The 20,649-nt window shown below is 35.8% G+C and overlaps 3 protein-coding genes across 6 annotated transcripts in view; all 3 read left to right on the top strand.

Annotated features, from left to right (window-relative positions):
- Window positions 1-1,169: 1,169 nt before the first annotated feature.
- On the top strand, window positions 1,170-8,141 carry LOC132177555 (serine carboxypeptidase-like 18). 2 transcript variants are annotated; one of them, XM_059589924.1, is made up of 14 exons: window positions 1,171-1,361; window positions 1,524-1,669; window positions 2,951-3,027; window positions 3,154-3,276; window positions 3,390-3,492; window positions 3,995-4,032; window positions 4,124-4,225; window positions 4,342-4,428; window positions 4,561-4,716; window positions 4,890-4,961; window positions 6,232-6,350; window positions 7,384-7,497; window positions 7,584-7,638; window positions 7,724-8,141. In XM_059589924.1, the coding sequence occupies exons 1-14, from the start codon at window positions 1,246-1,248 to the stop codon at window positions 7,805-7,807; spliced, it is 1,392 nt and encodes a 463-aa protein (XP_059445907.1). In that variant the 5' UTR covers window positions 1,171-1,245; the 3' UTR covers window positions 7,808-8,141. The 2 variants fall into 2 exon arrangements, with proteins under 2 accessions (XP_059445909.1, XP_059445907.1); XM_059589926.1 differs by lacking the exon at window positions 7,584-7,638 and having other exon boundaries at window positions 1,170-1,361.
- A 2,776-nt stretch (window positions 8,142-10,917) lies between these two features.
- The window catches only part of LOC132177393 (histidine--tRNA ligase, cytoplasmic-like), a 22,838-nt gene continuing 13,106 nt past the window's right edge, over window positions 10,918-20,649 (top strand). Inside the window, exons 1-7 of one of the 3 annotated variants that reach the window (XM_059589684.1) lie at window positions 10,918-12,318; window positions 12,564-12,743; window positions 13,072-13,329; window positions 13,917-14,051; window positions 14,175-14,456; window positions 16,349-16,489; window positions 16,630-16,736. In XM_059589684.1, the coding sequence (XP_059445667.1) occupies window positions 10,978-12,318; window positions 12,564-12,743; window positions 13,072-13,329; window positions 13,917-14,051; window positions 14,175-14,456; window positions 16,349-16,489; window positions 16,630-16,650 (2,358 nt within the window). In that variant the 5' untranslated portion in view covers window positions 10,918-10,977 and the 3' untranslated portion in view covers window positions 16,651-16,736. Of the gene's footprint in view, window positions 12,319-12,563; window positions 12,744-13,071; window positions 13,330-13,916; window positions 14,052-14,174; window positions 14,457-16,348; window positions 16,490-16,629; window positions 16,737-20,649 lie in introns of those variants that run through there. The other 2 variants (XM_059589682.1, XM_059589683.1) reach the window with 2 other exon arrangements.
- Window positions 19,835-20,649, top strand: part of LOC132177395 (serine carboxypeptidase-like 13) — a gene marked incomplete in the record, with an annotated part of 8,949 nt that continues 8,134 nt past the window's right edge. The window contains 2 exon segments of the mRNA XM_059589686.1: window positions 19,835-20,057; window positions 20,242-20,387. Of these exon segments, the coding sequence (XP_059445669.1) occupies window positions 19,885-20,057; window positions 20,242-20,387 (319 nt within the window).

Raw genomic sequence — 20,649 nt, 5'->3', positions numbered from 1 at the left:
TTGGCCATAATTTAATGAAAATTGCAAAAATAAAGCATAAATCTTTGAAATTTTTATTTTTTATTTTATAATAAAAAATGAGTATTTTGGAAATTTTGATCGGAATTAACGGAAATACCTATTAGAGGTGTGACATTACAAAACATAAGGAGTTTGATATAGTAAATTGAGAGTTTTTTTATCTTTGAAATAATAATTGCAAATTTAAAGAGACCCAAAAAAAAAAAAAAATATTATTTAAAAAAAAATATTTGGGGTAACATCCCCCCTCTTATCTCCGCCACTCTTCAGTTAGCCAAACCAGCGATTCAATAATCATTGAAATTTGAATCTCAGCATTCTCTCAAACCAGTTTGTTTTTATTGTCAAGAATGGTGGACGTGCTTCTCCTACCTTTCATACCTTCTTTTCTTGGTATGAACCTACCAGTCCATTAATTAAACCTATCCATGCATGTGATGCTTTTGGAGCTCACAAAATTTTAGCTAAGTACCAATCCTGCAATTGGATTGAGTCCCCAAAGTGTTTATGTGTACTAGGGCATAAGTTTGAATCTCGCACTAAAATTTTTTATAATTGATTAGTGTAAACTATCTTGATTTTCATTGATGCTCTAATGGAACTAAATCAAACTATGATTCAATTGGACTTAAAGGGAAGAAAACGGTAAGTAAAAAATAATATTTAAAAAAAAAGGGACAAGCCTGTATACCACACAGTATTCACAAACTATGAAAAATTGACTCAGGCTATGGTTCATTTTGAAGGATATGTTGAAGGGATAAAGTGACTTATAATAGCTATATTTAATTATGAAAAATGCTACATTTATCAAATTTTTTCTCTAAAAGTTGGTTTCCAAGTGATGTATCATCGTTCCAAAACATCTATTATTTTAAAAAATGTATCATCATCTCAAGCTGCTGGCCGGAGATGGTATTCGCTTGTAAATTGTAACCATCCTAAAAATTTTACTTTGGAATCATCACAATTTTCACACATAAATTTCCAACATCTTTGTTAGCATTTATACGATGTTTAGTTGTTTTGATAACATTTGTAACAATAAAATTAAAATTTTAAAAAACAAAAAAGTACTAACTTCGTCTGCATTAAAAGATATGTGGCCCGCGGTGCTGATTTTTTTGGTCATTCTTGACAGCTCTATAAATAGCAATTTAGTAGAACTAGCTAGCACCGAAACAATTCCACCGGCGACTCAAAAACCTGTTGTGTTGTAGAACAATGTGGTCGTGGGTAGTTCTTCTATCGCTTCTCTCCGCCGGCTCTGTTGTCTCACAGTCAATCATCAAGACTCTGCCGGGCTTTACCGGCGACCTCCCTTTCAAACTTGAAACAGGGTCAGTATGTATAGTACATATATACATGCAATGTCAGTTCAGCATGAATATTATATATATTTATATATATATATATATATATATATATAATATTTCACATGTTTATTTATTTATTTTTATCATGATATATAATTAATGGCATAATTTAATAATTTAATGAAGGTATATTGGGGTGGGGGAGTTGGATGAGGTGCAGCTATTTTATTACTTCATTGAGTCTGAGAGGAGTCCTAAGGATGATCCTCTTATGCTTTGGCTAACTGGAGGCCCGGGTTGCTCTGGTCTTTCTGGCCTTCTCTATGAAATCGGTATATTTTTCTCTCCTCATCATGTCATTTTCGTCAATTTCATGAAATTTACAACTTTTTTTTTTTTAAAAAAAAAAAATTTAAAAATAGTAAAGAGAGTTAAAATAATTAGCAAATAAATTGATGTGAAAAGTACAAGGTTTAAAATAGTCATTATATGTGAAAAGTTCAAGATTTAATCAATATTTAAAAATAAATAATTGATGACCATGCACCTCGTTGAATTTCAATGACTAATATAATATTATGTAATGGATAATGCTTGAAATGATAAGCTATTTTATAATTATAATTTAATGTTATTATATCTTACACAGTTAGATGATGTCATATAATAAATATGATGGCGTACTATTAAAATAATAATAATAATAATAATAATGTCATTATATATTATTAAATGCAACAATATTAACTTCAATAAAAAAACAAAAAAAAAACTTCGTGCAATAGTTGTATGGTGTACACATGACTCGGGAATGCAAAAGTAGGTTAAAATGCATGTGGGTAAAGACTCAAGCTGTTTCGTGGGAATATGATCCTCTTATTTCTAATGAAAATAAATTATTAGGATTTAAAGTTGGTGTATCTAATTGTGTAAATAATGTACATAATGCTAATGTTGACACATTTTTTGAAATTTAAATGAGATATTATACATTCGGTTAGATTGGATAGATAACTTTAAATCTTGACTATAAAATTAATTTATTTAAAATGGAATGGATTTTTGTCCTATTTGGAGTTAATTTGTTTGGTGGTGGCAGTGATTGACTTTCAAAGGAATGTTAGGTGGTGGCAAAGCTTGAGGTTGGTGTCGAGCAGAAGTAGCCAGACAAGTACTGATGTTGAACCTAAAAAAAAAATACAAAAAAAAGTGATGTTGACGATGATGATTGATGACTCTATAATATTCACAAGAAAAATGTACTTGTTATCTTAGTATTCTTCTAGTGTTTAATTTTTTGGTCTTGAGTGAATATTATTTTTTAAATAAAAAAAAAAACTTACACTTACTTCTTTCACCCAATTTTTTAAAAATAATATTGACTTAGGACCAAGAAAATATCAAGAAAATACTAGAAAAACACTCATTAGTTTCTTATTTTACAATATGTTAAACTGCAAAAGGGTATTGATGAATGAGAAAGAAATAAAGACAATGGGTCAGCCCAACTACCCAAATTGCTAGCAAACATTGTAATTTGTTGTAGCTTTTTAATATTAAATATACATTCTTTTCACAAACAGCCTTGATGTCTAATATATTCCTGCTGGCAGGTCCATTCACTTTCAACTATGCAAATTCTAGTGGGAACAAACCAACACTCTTGTTGAACCCATACTCATGGACAAAGGTGTGATCAGATATATTTATATAACCATTTTGATATATATATATATATATATATGTATAGCATTAGTTGATCAGGCCCCAGCACTAGTGAAGACATTTTGATGGAAAAGTAATGTGGATTTCTTAGGTTGCCAACATAATATTTTTGGATGCTCCTGTTGGTACTGGATTTTCATATGCAGAAAGTTCCGATGGGTATTTCACCAGTGATACATTATCTGCAGCACAAAACTATGAATTTCTAAGAAAGGTTTGTCTTTTAAGAAACTTTTTGATAAGAAAAAGGCATCTCAATCATCATATATATATATATATATATATAGAGTCCATGCATGGCATTGACTATTTCTTATGTTGGTGCAGTGGCTCATGGCTCACTCCATGTTCCTCTCAAATCCACTCTATATAAGTGGTGATTCTTATTCAGGCATGACTGTACCTATCATTCTTCAAGAAGTATTAAATGGTAATACTTTTTACTTCATTTTTTTTTTTTTTTTTATTTAGAAGTTATTACTTTTCTAAAGACATTAATATTTACTATTAGCAGAAATTTTGTTACTGAGAAAACAAGGGGTACGTTGATTCTTAGGACATATATATATTAGAGAAAGACTAGGAAAAGGTTCTAAAATGTTTTAAAATTACTTGACAAATGAAACTATCTTTGAACATTTCCTTTTCATTTTCCTATAATTTTAGCTAATGTATTGATTAAACGATGAAATTCATCATTTATTATTCGATTTATCATGTTAACATACAAAGATCTTGAGGTCAAACCTTAACTCTACGATTTATTTCTATATTTCACTTAAATAGTAGTACTATACGTGTTGGCCGGTTTCATCTCCTCATGCATATATATATATATATTATTGAGCACATGAAACATGATTTTGTATCTTCTTCTTCTTCCCTATGCTACTTGCCATGGCATGATTTCTTGGCCTACGATTCTTCTGTAGGTAACGAAGTTGGAGATCAACCACCCATGAATCTTAAAGTAGGTAATTTTTAATTTAAAACTAATTAAAATTAATCATTCGAGTTAATTACCTTTACTTCTCCTTAATTAATTCCATGGATCGACACAGGGATATGTTCTAGGCAATCCATTTACAGATATAATTTATGACCTGAATTCAAGAGTAAAATTCGCTCACCGAACAGCACTTATATCAGATCAACTTTATGAGGTGAACTGCTCTTTAATTACTTATTTGCGTATGTGTTTAATTAATTTCATATTTATTTGGCTGCAAAAATATATGATTTTAAACATCCAATATGTTATGTACGTGTTTAATTTTAGTCAACTAAAAGAAACTGCAAAGGCGAATACTCGCGACCAGATCCAAGCAATGCACCATGCATGGAAGATCTTCAAGTTGTTAGTGAGGTGAGTGGGATTAATTATAACAATTATTGTTTGTTTGTTTAATTTACATCATTAAGTAATTAATGTCATCAATGTTTAATTAATTGCATATATGGGCAATGAAGATAATTAGTTTACCATTTGAATTTGTAGTGCATCGCCAAAATACAAAGGCCCCATATTTTGGAGCCCAAGTGCAGTGAATTGTCCCCCAAACCAAATAAATTGTGGGGGTGGAGCTATGATCTCAGTGACAGTATGATAGATATACTGACTTCAACACCTCAAGTTCCTCGACCATGGTGTCGGGTATCTCTCTCTCTTTTTCTCTTTCTCAATCTCCAAGTTTTTGTTAAAGTAATGATTAAGTAATTAAATTTATCTCTTCTTATCAGTTTAAGTTTTGGGATAACTAGTAATTTATAAGTTTTCAATATCTCACAATGTGCAAGTTCTTTTTTTTTTTTTTTTTTTTTTTTCAGAACTACAACTATCTGTACAGCTATATCTGGGCTAATGATAAAACTGTGCAAAATGCTCTTCACACCCGAGAGGTACGTATGTAACTTCTAATTGAAATAGAATTGAATTTGATGATACTAAAATATGCCTTGTCGAGTTCAAGATTGAGATCGCCTGGGATACTCGGCACGAAGACTTGTTGGGTGTACCGACCGAAATAACTCAGATGCCCGAGTCGATTGAGCAAAACTTTTGGGAAAAATGGTTGTGCATGTGTACTAGTGCACGCCTTACCCTTTTTATCTTTCCTTGATTTGGTACTAGAATTAAGGTGGTCCTTTTCTCGGGTGGCCTTACTAGGTTTTGTTGTCCAATTCCATGATGTCTAGCCACCGGCTCTAGCAAGGGATGTTCTTGGTAGTCTTTTCGTTGATGTGCACGGCTCAGGTGCCATTAAATTAATGCCACCTTGATACTGTGCTAGAAGGAGCATGACGTCCACCGTCACTAGCTCCGACAATGTTCTTCCAAAAATACGGTTGACGGCATCAGGATTGGGATTGACCCAAAGAGTTAGGTCCGTTTGGAAAAGCTTTTTTTCTCTTTTTTTTTTTTTTTTTTTTTTTAATTTTTAATATACAACTTTTTTTCAAAAAAAATTAACATCAAAATATTTTTGCTATTTTTACTTTTTATATTACATCATTTACTTTTTATTACTATTTAAATAAAAAAAAAATTACAAAACAAAACTTTTTATATTTCAATACAAAAAATTCAAAATTTTATACCACATCAACCAGAGTATATAAGACAAAAATGCTTTGCAAAACAAACTGCTTTGATTTGGGCCAATTGATTAGCTTTTCAACGAGCGAACCAACCCAAGTCCTAGAGGGATGGAATTCTCGGTGTGGAGTTGTACCTTTCTTAAGCTTGTGAGCTTGTTTTATGATCTTTTGGTTAAAAGACACAGATGTTTCTGACTCTAGTTACTTAGTCTTCCGCTACATCAACATAGCTCATAAGCTAAGAACTCATCCATAACAATTAATATAGACAAAACAACAACTTCCAACAATTTAACACATGACCCAAAAAATGAGATTAAAAATCAAGGAAGCTAAAATTAAATTAACACTTTCCATACTCGGTTGATCAAGTATCTGTCCCAGTCGACCGAGACATGTTCAAAAACCTTATCGTACGTGGTCAACCAGACATGACTCACGATGCATCCCAAGTTCGTGGTTTATTTCATTTTCCTAAGTTTTCATATTTTCCATAAAAATGCTATGTTTAATTTCTCGGATGGATATTACAATTATAGTTTCACAAATGATCTTTCATCTGACAATCTAGGGAACAATAACAACCTGGGACAGATGCAATAAGAGCATGGTATATGCACACAATATCATTACTAGTATTGATTATCATCACAACCTCACCAAGAAGGACCTTCGAGGTCTGGTTTACAGGTAAACTCAACTTGTGCGTTCTTCTATTAGATTATTGCTACAATGCTTATCTAACAAGGAACTACCATAAATTGTTGGGATTGCCATGCCCTAGTGACTAATGTGGAATGCTTAACAAAATGAGTAATGTTATTTAGTAGATTGTTATACGACTGTCGTACAACTTGATAATGATGTGACAGTGACATCCAGCTCTTGAATCTGCACTTGTTAAACAAAAAAAAAAAAAAAAAAATTAGTGGACCACTTTTAACTACCACACCATCATAATTGTATAACAATCTACTCAATAACATTACTCTATCAAAATTTGAGAAATAGTACTTTTCAGAGAATCTAAAAATACTTTCTCAACAAAATCAGATACCTTTGTGATTAGTAAAAGATTTTTGAGCTGTAAGTATTTCCTCCTTGGGTACTTCTCTCATCATCCCACTTTTCAAAATTATCAATGGATCTGTAGGGCCATATGGGTCCCACACATAAACCCCACATATCCAATAGTCATTTTACAAAGTAGGAGAATGAAAAAAGAACCAAAGGAGAATATATAGCACATCTCTTTCTTGAAGGAAAAATGCTACATTTCCTCCTTGTGCAAGTTCTTCTCCCATCCTCTTCACTTTTTAAAATTACCGGTGAATTTGTAGGGCCATATGGGTCCCACACATGGACCTCGCAGATCTAATAGTGATCTTGAAAAGTGAGAGAATGAAAGAAGAACCAAATGAGAATGTATGCCACATCTCTTTTCTGAATTATGCATGCAATTCAAACAGTCACACAGAAAGGAGGCTACAGAGCCTACCTACTCGGAGCAGGTGGGCTCCACATCCCAAATTGTCTCAAAGCAGTTTTCTCTCTAATTCCCTCTCTATGAGACTCCTAAATTGCATGCAATTCAGGAAACAGGGGAGTCTCATCCATAAACATGATATCAAGCCATTGTTAGACTTTTAAAAATCTATTTCGGTCTCTGTTTAGAATTTTTCTTAGCTTTCCTAATCTAAACAAGACTTTTCTCTTCTCATAGTGGCGATCACGACATGGTTATTCCCCATGTGGGCACACAAGAATGGATAGAAACTCTGAACTTGACCGTCGGGGATAGCTGGAGACCTTGGTTTGTTGAAGGCCAAGTTGCAGGGTTGGTTTTCAACCACACTTAACTTGATTTTCAGTTCATAAATTTGCTACACACCTTACAGTTAAATACAAGATCATTTTCTGCAGATTCGTCACAATATATACAGAGAAAAAGTACAGTTTAACGTTCACAACTATAAAGGCAGGCCACCACCCCCCAAGCAAAAATTTATTTTCTATATAAAACTAAGTAAAATATAGTAATATGGGTCTTTGTTCTTGTGCAGGGAGGGGGCCACACAGCACCAGAATACAGGCCTAGGGAAAGTCTAGCGATGCTTGAGAGGTGGTTTGCTTATTACCTTCTATAGCTCACATCATGATTTGAGTAATAATTAGAAAAATCTACAATGTGCAAGTTGCAAGTTGCCTGATTTGTAACTTTAATGCAACCAAAGAATGCATTGAAGACTGATTTCTGAAATGCTTATAAAAAGCACTATTAAATAAGTAGACGAGGATTTGAAGTTCATCTATTAATCCTCAGAGATGGAGAGTTGATCTTTGAATTTGGCTTTGGTGCAATATAAAAAACATACAAGAGATTTTATGTTTGAACCACCTCCTTTAGCCAAATGGGGGTGGCGGGCAACCCCTGTTTGGCCAAAATGATTTTTTTAAAAAGAATAATATTGAGGCATGTGAGACACTTGTCGCATTGTAATTGTGTATATCATTACAATTTGAGAATAAAGGAGAATTTCTCGACTTATTATGGCCTATTAGAAGAAGAAGGCACCCTAGTGGTATCCTAACCGGCAGAAAAATATTGTAGTCAATTTAATAATGATCTAGTGACAATTGCATCTTCGCCCGAATCAAAAATGAAAATTGTTTTGTCATTAATAAGAGATTTCTCTACGAACAATACGAATTAAAGTTTGAAGAAGGTTGACGAAAAAGAGTCTTCGACTAGCAGATGTAGACGTCTCTACTAAGAGCATGTTTGTGATTGCGTTTGAAAAATAGAGCTTTTAAGTCAAAAAGTGCTTTTTGGCAAAAGCTTTTGCCAAATGCGCGTTTTGATTATGATTTTTTGAATTTTTAAAAGCGCTTTTAATTCTTTTAACAAGCGAATATTTTTTTCTTCAAACAAAGTTTTTTAATGTTAAACGCACTTTTAAGTCCTTGAAACGCACTCCCAAATAGGCCTTAAGGGTGAGAATGGACCGAAAAATTGTTAAGGAAAAGAAAGAGAGAGAGAGAGAGAGAGAGAGAGAGAGGAGATGCTTGTAGAAAGTTCAGAGAGAGAGAAAGAGAGGATATGGAGAAGAGGAGAAATTGGATGTCACAAGAAAGTGACTATGAAATTGATTGGAGAGGTAGATTGGTTTTGAGAAAGGTTAAGGGGACATCAAGATTCAGGATTGAGATTGGTGATTGTATATAAATATTAGAAGTATGTAAGGATCACACGCATGAAATTGATTCAGCATACGAAAAGAAGCAAAAGAAGATCCATGAAGATCCTTTCATCCCTCTAAAAAGACAAAATATTGCAGGCATTAAAAGGGTAGGCTTAGGAGGACTCCAGCAAGAAACAGAGTAACTTGTGCTGCATTTTCTGCAAGTGATTAAAACCAACCATGAACAGATGCAGCCACTTCTTTGCTGTCTTCTGCATCTCTAGCGTCCTTTTATATGTGGGTGAGTGCTTAATTGTACAATTTTATTACAGTAGCCATGTAATATGTATGAACATCTAAACATATATGATTTGTTTCCATTGATGTTTATATATAATAGCTTCGGAAGCAGAGAACGTTGATTGTATGGTGAAAAGCAAAACGTGGTCCGCGATGCGCTTCAGCAACTTCAACTGTAGCCAGCAATGCAAACGATGGGAGAAGGCCGTGTGGGGAATATGTTACCTCTTCACATGAATAGGAATAGGAATAGCAAAATGAACCTTTTTCTTAGACTCAAACCAAAATGAATAGGAATAGCAAAGAAGATGAGAAAGTATAAACAAAAGTCTCCTTCTCTTATTGGAATCTCAAAAGTTAAATCATGCTTTTAAAACAAAGGGCTTTGATATTCATGGGAATTTTGATATAGCAATCAATATCTATTTTTGCCAAAATACTCAATCCCACATTTTTTTTCTCCCCCCACCTCCTTTTTTTTTTTTTTTTAACTAGTAATTCTACAAGTCCTTCTTGTGTCATTTTTGTGTCTCTCAAAAAATGAGATGACTTTTTTTAAAATCATTTTATTAAAATTAAATAGTGATAAATCACAATGCCAATGGTGATTTTAAGAGCCCTATCATCCTGAGAGAGACTTGTAGCATTACTCAATCTTGACCCCTCACGAAGACCCAATAATGAGTCGATATTGTCGGTAACTTGTTACTACTAATCAATTTAACTTGAGCACTAGTATAATGATTAGGGTTGGCAATTTTTGACACAAATTGTGATTTGTCACGAGTTCAAAATGAAATTAGCGAGTTATGGTTGTGGGGTATGATTTGTTTAATTAAATGATTCAGGTTATAGTTGATCTATATAATTTTATACTTGTGTCTTGACAAGATTTGAAACTGACACACGACATAAGAGCTAGTATTTTTTTACACGATTCGCAAACTCGGCACAAACCCAATACGAAATTAGTATGTTAGTTAGGATGTATAATCTATTTAATTAATTGAGTTGAGTTAGAGTATACCTATATGTGAACACGATCCGAACTCGACACGAACACAAATTGTTGCTCCATACTTCGAGTTCGAATAAAGCACGCACATCACACATTTAGTGGACAAGGATGCATTAACTTTAAAAAGACGTGTTAACATTGACATTATAGACATTAGACACAGTTAGATATACTAATTTTAAGTTTTGATCATAATATGAATACTCACATCTCAAATGAAACACAGAGAATCATATTTCTTGAAGTTGGGGAAAAGACAAGTGCAGTTAAGTAGATGAATATGATAATTATTGTTAAGTTTTTTAAGACTTATCTTAAAAATTTAGTTCTAAACTTATGTCTCATTATTCTATGCGACCGATTATTTTAGAGACCGAATGAGATAGTGACACGTTAATTTGAAACCAAAATTTAAGCAAAGTATGGAAAACTAGCATTTCGCGGTGGATATACATGATTGACCTTGGTTTAAGAAGTCATCACAATTATAGAAGCAATCTAAAATAATGTAACTTTTAAAATTTTATAGTGATTTCTTACTATTATTATTTTGAGGGGAGTGATTTATTATTATTAGATTTTAAATAAATCACTATAAAGTTTTAATTAAATAATAATTTTAAAACCACACCGCCTTTAAAAAGACAATAAAAAAACAAAAATATTTTTTTAGCATTACTTACCATAAATATTACATGAATTAATATAACCAAAAAAATGGTTCGTTAATGTAGCGTAACGCCCAGGCTGATCAAAACCCAAAAACCCCTAAAGCAAAAACACTCTCTCAGAGTCTCTGAGCTCGAAGGCAAAGGCAATGGCGGAGAGAGGAGAAATCTCTGTCATAACACTAGGAGGCAAGGGCATCTCTCTCTCCCCATCCTCACTCTACGCCGTCGCCACCGGCCTCGCTCAGGTGCGCGCCGACTCATCTGCGCTCGATAGGCTTGCCTCCTCCTCCTCCAATCAGCGCCCGCCATCAGTCAATCACGAAATCACCCTCCCCAAAACCTTTACCATAGTCGAATCCCGCGCCTTCCTTACTGTGCTCCTCAACAAGCTCCTCCTCTCCGCTTCCCCAGGCATTCGCACTGTCCTTCCGGTTCGATTCTCCGAAGCACTGAATTCCAGGTCTCAAGCCCTAGAATTCGAACCCCTTGATGTGACCCAAGAGGAGCTCTATGTGCTGGAGAAATCATCCTCTGCTTTGTACGGCGTGTTCGCCATTTTGGACCACGAATCCGCGGCTTTATCGGTAGTTTCCGACGCCGTCGCCGCCATTTCGTGTGAGGCAGCGAGAGCCGACTTGGCGGCGTTCAATTCGGTGGATTCCGGAGATGGGTTTTCGGCGAAGGAGGAGGTTGTGGTGGCCAGTGATATGAAGGTCTTGCTCAATGGGTCGAAGTTGGTGGGTAAGGTTGAGAGTTTATCGGTCTCAAAAATCCCGAAACTTCACGGGTGCTTGAGGAAGATAGCGAAGTTGGTTCATACCGAGACGCGAATCGGGTTGAATTCGGGCGTGGCGGTGGCGAATGCGGAAGGACCGTTGGTGCATACCGTGTTGTCACCATTGGCCTCGGCGCTGTACTACTTGGGGGAGTGTAGCTTGAACCGTGCTAAATCGAATTTGGATTTGGTTGGCAGCGATGATTTGCGGTCGAGTTTGGGGAGTTTGTTTGAAAGGAAATGCGTGAGTAGTGAGAGTTTTAGTAATGCGTTTGAGTTGGTTTCGGAATTGGGATGCAAAAAGGAGTATGAAAAGTTTGTGCACGAAGTGAATGTGTTGTTGGGAATGGTGTGGAAGATTGTGGCGTGGGAGGCGATAACGGGTTTCATTGCGCTTGAGGGTGTGGAATGGAATGAGAAGAGTGAAAAGGGTGTTGAGGTGAATGGAGGGAATGTGAAGGTGGAGAGGAAGAGTGAGAAGAAGAAGAAGGTGGTGCTGGGGAAAGGGACTGGTGTGATTGTGCAATTGATTAAGGATAGGTTGCAGGGTAAGGGAGTGGGTGGGATTGGGGGTTCAGGGTTATTGGAGATATGGGTGGGAGAACTTTTGCTGTTTTTGCACCCGAAGGATCGGGAATTCGACGGTTTGTTGCAAAGGGTGAGGGAGATTGTGGAAAGCAATGAAAGTAGAAGACTGCCAAAGCTTCCCAAGGTGATAATATTCCTGAAACTTTTCATCGTTCAATATTTGTTGAATGGTTTTGCCTGCTTTGGGTTTTTTTTGCTTTGTATTAAATGGGATGAGTAAAATATTGAAAACAGTATCTTTATCGTTCAAAACCATTATCTTTATCATTCCATTTTATGAACATTCTATTGTGTTTTTATTCATCTTCTTTTCCTCTTAAAAATGCTTTCACTAGCATGCTGACTGTAAGTATATTATGGTACAATTAGGGTACTCGTGATTTTTCGAAAGAACAAATGACAATAAGAAAGGGAGCTTTTTCACTTATAGAGGGGGTTTTCGAGAAGCATGGTGCTATGGCCTTGGATACTCCAGTTTTTGAATTGAGAGAAACTCTCATGGGAAAATATGGGGAAGATTCAAAGTTGATTTATGATCTTGCTGACCAGGTAAATATTTGACATTTTTTTTTATGAGCAAATATTTGAAATTTAGTTGGTTCAATTTAAGTCAAATTTATTTTCTCATTATTTTTTCTTTTTGAGAATTTTCATTTGTTCAATTGGGTTGTTGCTGATATGGTTGATTGTTTGAGTCTTTGGCTTCCATATTTTATCTTTATTTAAAAGAAAAAAGTTCCTCTTATAAAGACTGTTATTTGGATTTTTTGCTGCTAACTTGGAATTGATTTAGCTTGCCGTGATGAGAAAAATGAATTTAGTTACTCCATTTCATCTTTTGGCACATTTATGTAATTTACATTCAATTTGTTGGCAGGGTGGAGAGCTTTGTTCTTTGCGATATGACTTAACTGTACCATTTGCTAGGTATGTGGCTATGAATGGTATCACATCATTTAAAAGGTACCAGATAGCTAAGGTTTACCGGAGGGACAACCCATCTAAGGGAAGATACCGTGAATTTTATCAGTGTGATTTCGATATTGCTGGCCAACATGTAAAAATGGGGCCAGATTTCGAGGTTGTTAAAATTTTGGCAGAACTTCTTGATAAACTGAACATTGGAGATTATGAGGTAACATCACTTTTCTCTTCTATATTTGTTAGTAGAAGTTTCATACGTTGAACTTTATTGTGGATTATGTATAGTAAGCTTATTTCCTGTTTGATATTGATATGACTTCTGGTGTGAACTGTCATTTCTATTGGATACAGTTCCTGCATTTAAACATTTAGTCGCACAGTCAAAATTTAAAATATGATTAATTTTTAAAGTAATGACATTGGACAAAAAAAAAAGGGCGGGGAATAACCTTGATGGTTTATAAGTGGAAGTAGTTATGATATTCAGTATTTCAAAAATTAGAATTTCCATTGAATTTTTTTAATTTATTAATAAGGGTTGAACCCGAGATGCCTCCTATGTTCATACCTGCCTCTACTGCTGTGCGATGACAACAATGGCATTGAGTTTATCCTTTCATACCTGCCATCTTAATGTAAAGGAATTTGGATCTTTTGGATTTAGACCAAGTCTTGGTATCATTACCCCATCAAAGGTCCTAATTCTACATGTTTCCTTGCATGTTGTGGTTTAAAATCCTAAAGTGATTTCTTGAATATTATATGTTAAGTACTGCCCTCTTTTATATTCTTCCACAGATAAAATTAAATCATCGAAAGTTACTTGATGGAATGTTGGACATATGCGGAGTACCACCGGAAAAATTCAGAACCATATGTTCAAGCATTGACAAGTTAGATAAGCAATCTTTTGAGCAGATAAAAAAAGAAATGGTAAGAACACTTGTACGCATATTGAGTTGTCTTCTGTATGTTGGTTAAATAATTTTCTTATGTGCTCTGTTTTCTATCATTGGATGGGTTTAGTCATGTATATTTCTTGTTGGTTATTGTTAGGTGGAGGAGAAAGGCTTAACTGTTGAGACAGCAGATAAAATTGGCACTTTTGTGAAGGAAAGGGGACCCCCTTTGGAATTGTTATCTAAACTTAAGCGAGAGGACAGCAAGTTCTTGGAACATGAAGGATCTGTCAATGCACTGAATGACCTGGACATTTTATTTAAAGCTCTTGACAAATCAAAGTGTATTGACAAAGTGGTTTTTGACTTGAGTCTTGCCAGAGGTCTTGATTATTATACTGGAGTCATATTTGAGGCTATTTTTAAAGGGGGTACACAGGTAATTTGTTTAGAAACAGCTTATGTTTCCATTGCATTTGTTTTGTTTTCAATGAGAATGTGTAATATTCGGCAACACTTCCAGAGCTAATTCTCCTTCCATAAATAATTCCATGGATTTTTTCACTGATTAAACCGCCGGAGCTTTCTTATTGTCAAAGTACTCTTAATCTGAAGAAGTAGGAATTGACTGGCCAAAACACTATAACATATAAACATTGAAAACATTGCAGTGAAATGTGCCTATTCCTTCCTCAATAATTGTATACAAAGAAAAAGAGCAGGCATCACCAGTGCATTCCCTTCTACCAGATTGCTACTGTTATGCATGTGGTCAGTATTGGTTGCAGTATATGGTTTACTATTATATTTTAATCTTTTCTGATAGTAGTCGTTAAGACATATTTCCTTAATATCTTTTGTCTTTGCTCTACTTGATATGGTCATGTATTTTCTGATGAATGTTAAAATCTTGCCTTAAACGCGATGTGAGTTTGTGGACAACCATCAAATAGGTCCTGTATCATGGACCATTTTCAGCTTGATAAATTTTATTGTTTCATCCATTTATTTGTGTTGTCTAATTTCTGTGGAAGCGAAGATGATTCCTCCAAGAAGATGCTTCATGTTGCTGTTATATCAAGATATGATTTTTGGGACATGGCAACTTGTGATGATGGAGGCTCTATTTAGGGATGTAGGTTGGAAAAGGATGGTGGAAGGTAGGGGTGGGAAGTATGTTGCCCTTGTGGAAGTGATGGGAATATTTAGGAGCATACTTTGGATGTCTTAGAAGGATAGTGGGATAGGTTTTTCTAAAGTTTGAGTGTCTTAATCCTCCCTATCTTAGAACACCAAAACTCTACTGCATCTTAAAAAATATGAGGTAGGTAAACAACATATTGAGTTATAATCTTTATGAAATGTGAAAAATACTGTTAGGGAACTTGGAATGACTCTTGGTAAGCCTTAGAATCAAACATTAAAAGGTATTCCAATAATTTATGTTTCATTTTGGGGGTCTTCATTCTATATAAAATAGGGAGGAGAGATGTTGTGGCAACAGTAGGGTTTCCCTCTAGTGACGCAGCAGCTAGGTTGAGATTTTCTGGCATATTTCGTTCTGTTTTCTGAGGATTCGTTATCACTACCAAACAGGCAAAGAAAAATCCAAGCATGATTGACCCAGATGATTTGTAAGGTTTTTTTTTTTTTTTTTTTGAAACGAGTAGAAATATTGTTAGGGAACTTGGAATAACTCTTGGTAAGCCTTAGAATCAACATTAAAAGGTATTCCAATAATTTATGTTTCATTTTGGGGCTCTTCATTCTATATAAAATAAGGAGGAGAGATGTTGTGGCAACAGAAGGGTTTCCCTCTAGTGACGCAGCAGCTAGGTTTAGATTTTCTGGCATATTACGTTCTGTTTTCTGACGATTCGTTATCACTGCCAAACAGGAAAAGAAAAATCCAAGCATGATTGACCCAGATGATTTGTAAGTTTTTTTTTTTTTTTTTGGAACCAGTAGAAACTCCGTATACACTGCTAGTTGGGGAGCATAACCACTTGCTAGTTGAGGGAACCCCGGGGCCAGTTGATTTGCAACTTATTGCAAGACAAGTAACTCAGAGGATGAGAGGCTGACTATTTGAATATTTGCCGTGTTGAATTAAGTGTAGCTGAATTGGTATTGAAACAAATAAAGATTTGAAGGATGTAATAACCTCCCTCCCCCCCTCCCTCCCTCCTAAATTATGTTACTTAAATCAGTAAGTCATAAATCCTATGTCAAATGTAGTTTTTTTTTTGGAATATGTCAAATGTAGTTACTGCATTGCATTGCTTCATATGTGTCTCCATGGTAAATTGATTAATTTGTGCATGTCCTCAGGTTGGTTCAATTGCTGCTGGCGGACGATATGACAACCTTATAGGTATGTTTGGTACAAAGCAGGTTCCAGCAGTTGGTGTTAGTCTTGGAATTGAGCGAGTATTTGCTATAATGGAGCAGCTTCATAAAGATCACAGCCAGGTGATAAGAATAATTGATGCCTCTATGATTGATGAACTGGTCACTTGGTTGAACTTGAAAAAGCTTTCATTAAGAGATCTATAATTTATTGAATTGACCCTTTGTGAGGCTGATGTGTTCTTTCCTCCCACATCTACAAGCAACGAAGACGGAAGTCCTAGTTAGTATATTGGGGGATGACCTGCCTCTAGCCGCAGAGGTGGTAAGTGAGCTGTGGGATGCCGAAGTGAATGCCAAATATCTTGTGAATAAAAGAGTGATGAAGCACATTGAGCATGCTAGAGAGTCGAGGATCCCATGGATGGTTATCATGGGTGAGCGGGAACGAAGTGAAGGGATTGTGAAATTAAAAAACATTGAGGCCGCTGAAGAAGAAGAAATTCCTAGGAGTAGACTTGTTGAGGAACTTAAAATACGATTGAAACGATGAAAATATAGTACTTGGCCAAGGCACATCTACAAGCTAGATTTCAGTTCTAACCAGGTAAACCATTTTTCTGTAACACGCTTTTGAGAGTATTGGCGATTGTATTCATTATATTCTTGATACTGGAGAAGTATTGTGGAACATGCACATACATAGTCCTGGAATCACTTGCTTCCCTTATAGGATAACATTGTTTATTTTTATTCAGCATCTTGAAACTTGTATTCTTTTCCTGGTGCTTATTTTTGGCAAGAGACTTAGGCGGCAAGAAAGGGAATAGGGGATTGTGTTTAGGGTTTGTTCAAATGAATGGAAATAAAAGGAAGGTTCCAGTATAAACTTTCCCTAAATGAAATGGCTTCATTTCTTGAATTAAAATGATGTCCTTTTGTTATAATTTTTTTAATTTTTTTTCTATAATATATTATTAGTATAAGAGGTAGAGAAAGGCAGATAATCTGCCCCCGCCTACCCCTAAGCCCGCTATTCGCGTGTTATGGGCGGATAGCGGGTAGGGCCATCCATCCGCTCTTATTATGAGTTGGGCTATTTGCCAATATACCCGTGCAGCCGGGTGAATGGCAGAGGCAGGCCTATTTTTACTCGGCCCGCTGTATAGGCCGACATGGGATTATTGAATGGTTTTAATTACTCTTTCCCCCCCTTCATAAGTGATATCTTAGGCCCTATGGCCCCTATCCAAATGCTCTTCTTTGGTGGCAAATTCAAAATCAAGAAATTGGGCATAGGTGAAAGTAAATGAGACACCTTAAAATTGTTTTATTTTATGCAATTCATATAATTTATTTTTCATGTAATTTGATAGGAATTTGTGCACAAGTTAAGCAAAAAACATGAACTTAGATGTGAATTTTTTATTTTTTATTTTGATAAACAATTGAAACCAGAAAGAGAAAGGGAAAAACAACAAAACATTGCATAACAACGAGCATAATGTGCTTAAGAAGAAAAATCAATCAACATCATTAATAAGTGGCATTTTCTTTTACGTAATCACATGCTTAAACCAAAACAATAAAGCACTCACGCTAACAATATAGCAAGGTTTGTGTTGTTTGTCAATATGTGTGGCCTATGTCAGGGCATAACACTCGTAGTTAACAATTAAAGTACTTAACTCTATCTATATTGCGTAAAAAATAACTCAATACAATAAGATTAGCTAAGAGATAACTATGTAATTGTAGCTTTTGGACCTTAGCATTATTTTACTGCAGAGAAAAGAAAGGAAATGGGGGCACGAAGAGAAAACTAAAAAGGAAAGGAAGAAAAAAGTCGAAGTATTTCAATTATAATGATAAAGGAAGTTTGGTATATCCATCCGTTAAGTATCCGATGCCAACTACCCACATCGATCTGTAATTCTGCATGGCTCTTTGACGTTTAGTTGAGAATTCAATTCACGCGCGACTCTTGGTGGCACAAGCAATAAAATATGGGGTCTCATTTTTTGGACACACCTCCTCATCTAGGATCCTGATCCCCACATCTATCCATCGTTTTTTGGACAACATGTTTTAATTTTCACCTACCAATAAGATGGTGTTTGAAGGGTTTGAGACCGTTAAGTATGCATGTGTTACACATAAAAATAATTGACTGAAAAATGTTTTCGGAAAATATTATTTTGAAAAATAATTTTTTGGAAAATATTTTTCGATGTTTAGTGCATATATATATATATTAAATTTTAAATTACGAAAATCTCTCGTTCAAGTCCCGACGGTGACCTAGTTGCGTCCCACGAGTCCCAAACGGGTCCAAAGAGGGTCATGTTAGGTCCAGACCAAGTCCCAGCGGTGTCCTAAACGGGTCCTCCAAGGGTCCTAGCGGGGTCACAGTCAAGTTCTGACAGGGTTCTAAATGAGTCCCATCAGTGTTCTAGTCGTGTCTTAACCAAGTCATGACATATCTCGATCGAGTCTTGGTAGGTCCCGACCAGGTCCTAACTGTGTCCCATCGGTGTTTCGGTCAAGTTCCGGCAATGTCCTAACCAGGTCCCAGCAGTGTCCCGGTCAGGTCTCGGTGGGTCTCGACCATGTCTTAATCGGGTCCCATCGGTGTCTCAGTCGATTCTCGGCGGTCTCCTAACAGAGTCTCGATAGTGTCCCAGTCAGGTCCCTGTGGTGTCCCGGTCGAGTCTCGGCAGGTCCCGACCGGGTCCCGGCGATTTCTTGGTCAAGTCACATGGTGTCCTAACTAGGCCCTAACGGTGTCCTGACGGGGTCCTAGTCAAGTCCTACCATGGTCCCGGCAGTGTCCCGGTCAGGTCTCGACAAAGTCCCGACGACGTCCTAGTTGGGTTTGTCGATTTGAGAATAAGGTAATCAAATTCGGAAAATAGTTTACAGTTTTCAAAATGGAAAAAAATTTTCAAAAATTAAAGAGGTTTTTTTTTCGCTCAAACTGAAAATATTTTTTGTTGACTATTATTTTACGTCGCACCAAACACTTGAAAGTACGGAAAACATTTTCCAGAAAATCATTTTTTGAAAAGATGTCACAAGTTTGAGTGGTTAATATAGGAGTTGGGCACATATTTATAGATTTAAGCTTTTGGGTTGAATATAGAATCCTAACATACTATATTATGGTCTTACTAAAAGACTTTCCATAGTGTTAATCTCCCTAACAAAGTTGCATTAGAGCCGATGATAGAGTAGCACATGCACGGACAAAGATCTTTGGAGTATGGACAAAGGTGCAATGTAGATTAGGAGTTCAAATTCACATGGTTGGACTCAAACCCATATACGTAAGCTTTTAAGTAGAGTAACGTCATATCATATTAAATATGTTATGGTCTCGTTTAGAAACAGTGTAAAAAGTCACTCTCCATAACAGATAATCTTAGCCCTATATATATATTGTGGACACAGATTGAGCAGAAAGTCAAAGAATCGATCCATTTTTGAATTCGTACATTGTGAACAGAGGGTTTTCAGAGATGGCAGCAAATCAGCAAGAGTTGAGAAGTATGTTCAGCACAAACAATTTCATCACTTTGCTTTGGCTGCTTGTGTTAGTGGTGTTTGCAGCATTGGGCACCGTCAAGTCCCAGTCAATCGTCGAGACCCTACCGGGCTTTCCCGGAAAACTTCCTTTCAAACTTGAAACTGGGTAAGTCATCTTTTTCTTTCTTTCTTTTTTGGATGAAAAGACATATCTGTAAAACCAACAAACAAACAAAGAGCAAAAGCAGTTTTTGGAAAGCCTTAAACCAGAAACCAGAATAGTGACAGGGATTTGATTTCCCAACCAGAAAAGTGACAGTGACGGCCATATTTTGTGTGTAAATTCTCAGATATGTGGGCGTGGGGGATGCCGACGATGTGCAACTGTTTTACTACTTCATTGAATCCGAGGGGAACCCAAAGAAGGACCCTCTCTTGCTCTGGCTCACAGGAGGCCCTGGTTGTTCTTCTCTCACCGGACTCCTTTACGAAATTGGTAGACTTTCCAACCCTTTTCTTTTGCTTTGAAAAATGTTGGGCCTAAATCCTAATTACAGTTTAAAAATTAATTAAGAAGAAAAATTTGGCAGTTAAATTTAAGGGGAAAGTTCACTACCCCTCAAACTGTAAAGACAGCATATCAAGGAGATCATGCAATCAACAATAAAGATCCCAAACATCATGCAATCAGTTGATTGCATGATGATTCTCAATCCCAAGCATCATGGCCCAGTGATTGTTGCACAATCACTAGCTCA

The sequence above is a fragment of the Corylus avellana genome, chromosome ca4 (genome assembly GCF_901000735.1).
Source record: "Corylus avellana chromosome ca4, CavTom2PMs-1.0".
Lineage (NCBI taxonomy): Eukaryota > Viridiplantae > Streptophyta > Magnoliopsida > Fagales > Betulaceae > Corylus > Corylus avellana.
The sequence above is the reverse complement of the archived record's forward strand: the minus strand, read 5'-3'. Positions and strand labels throughout refer to the sequence as shown.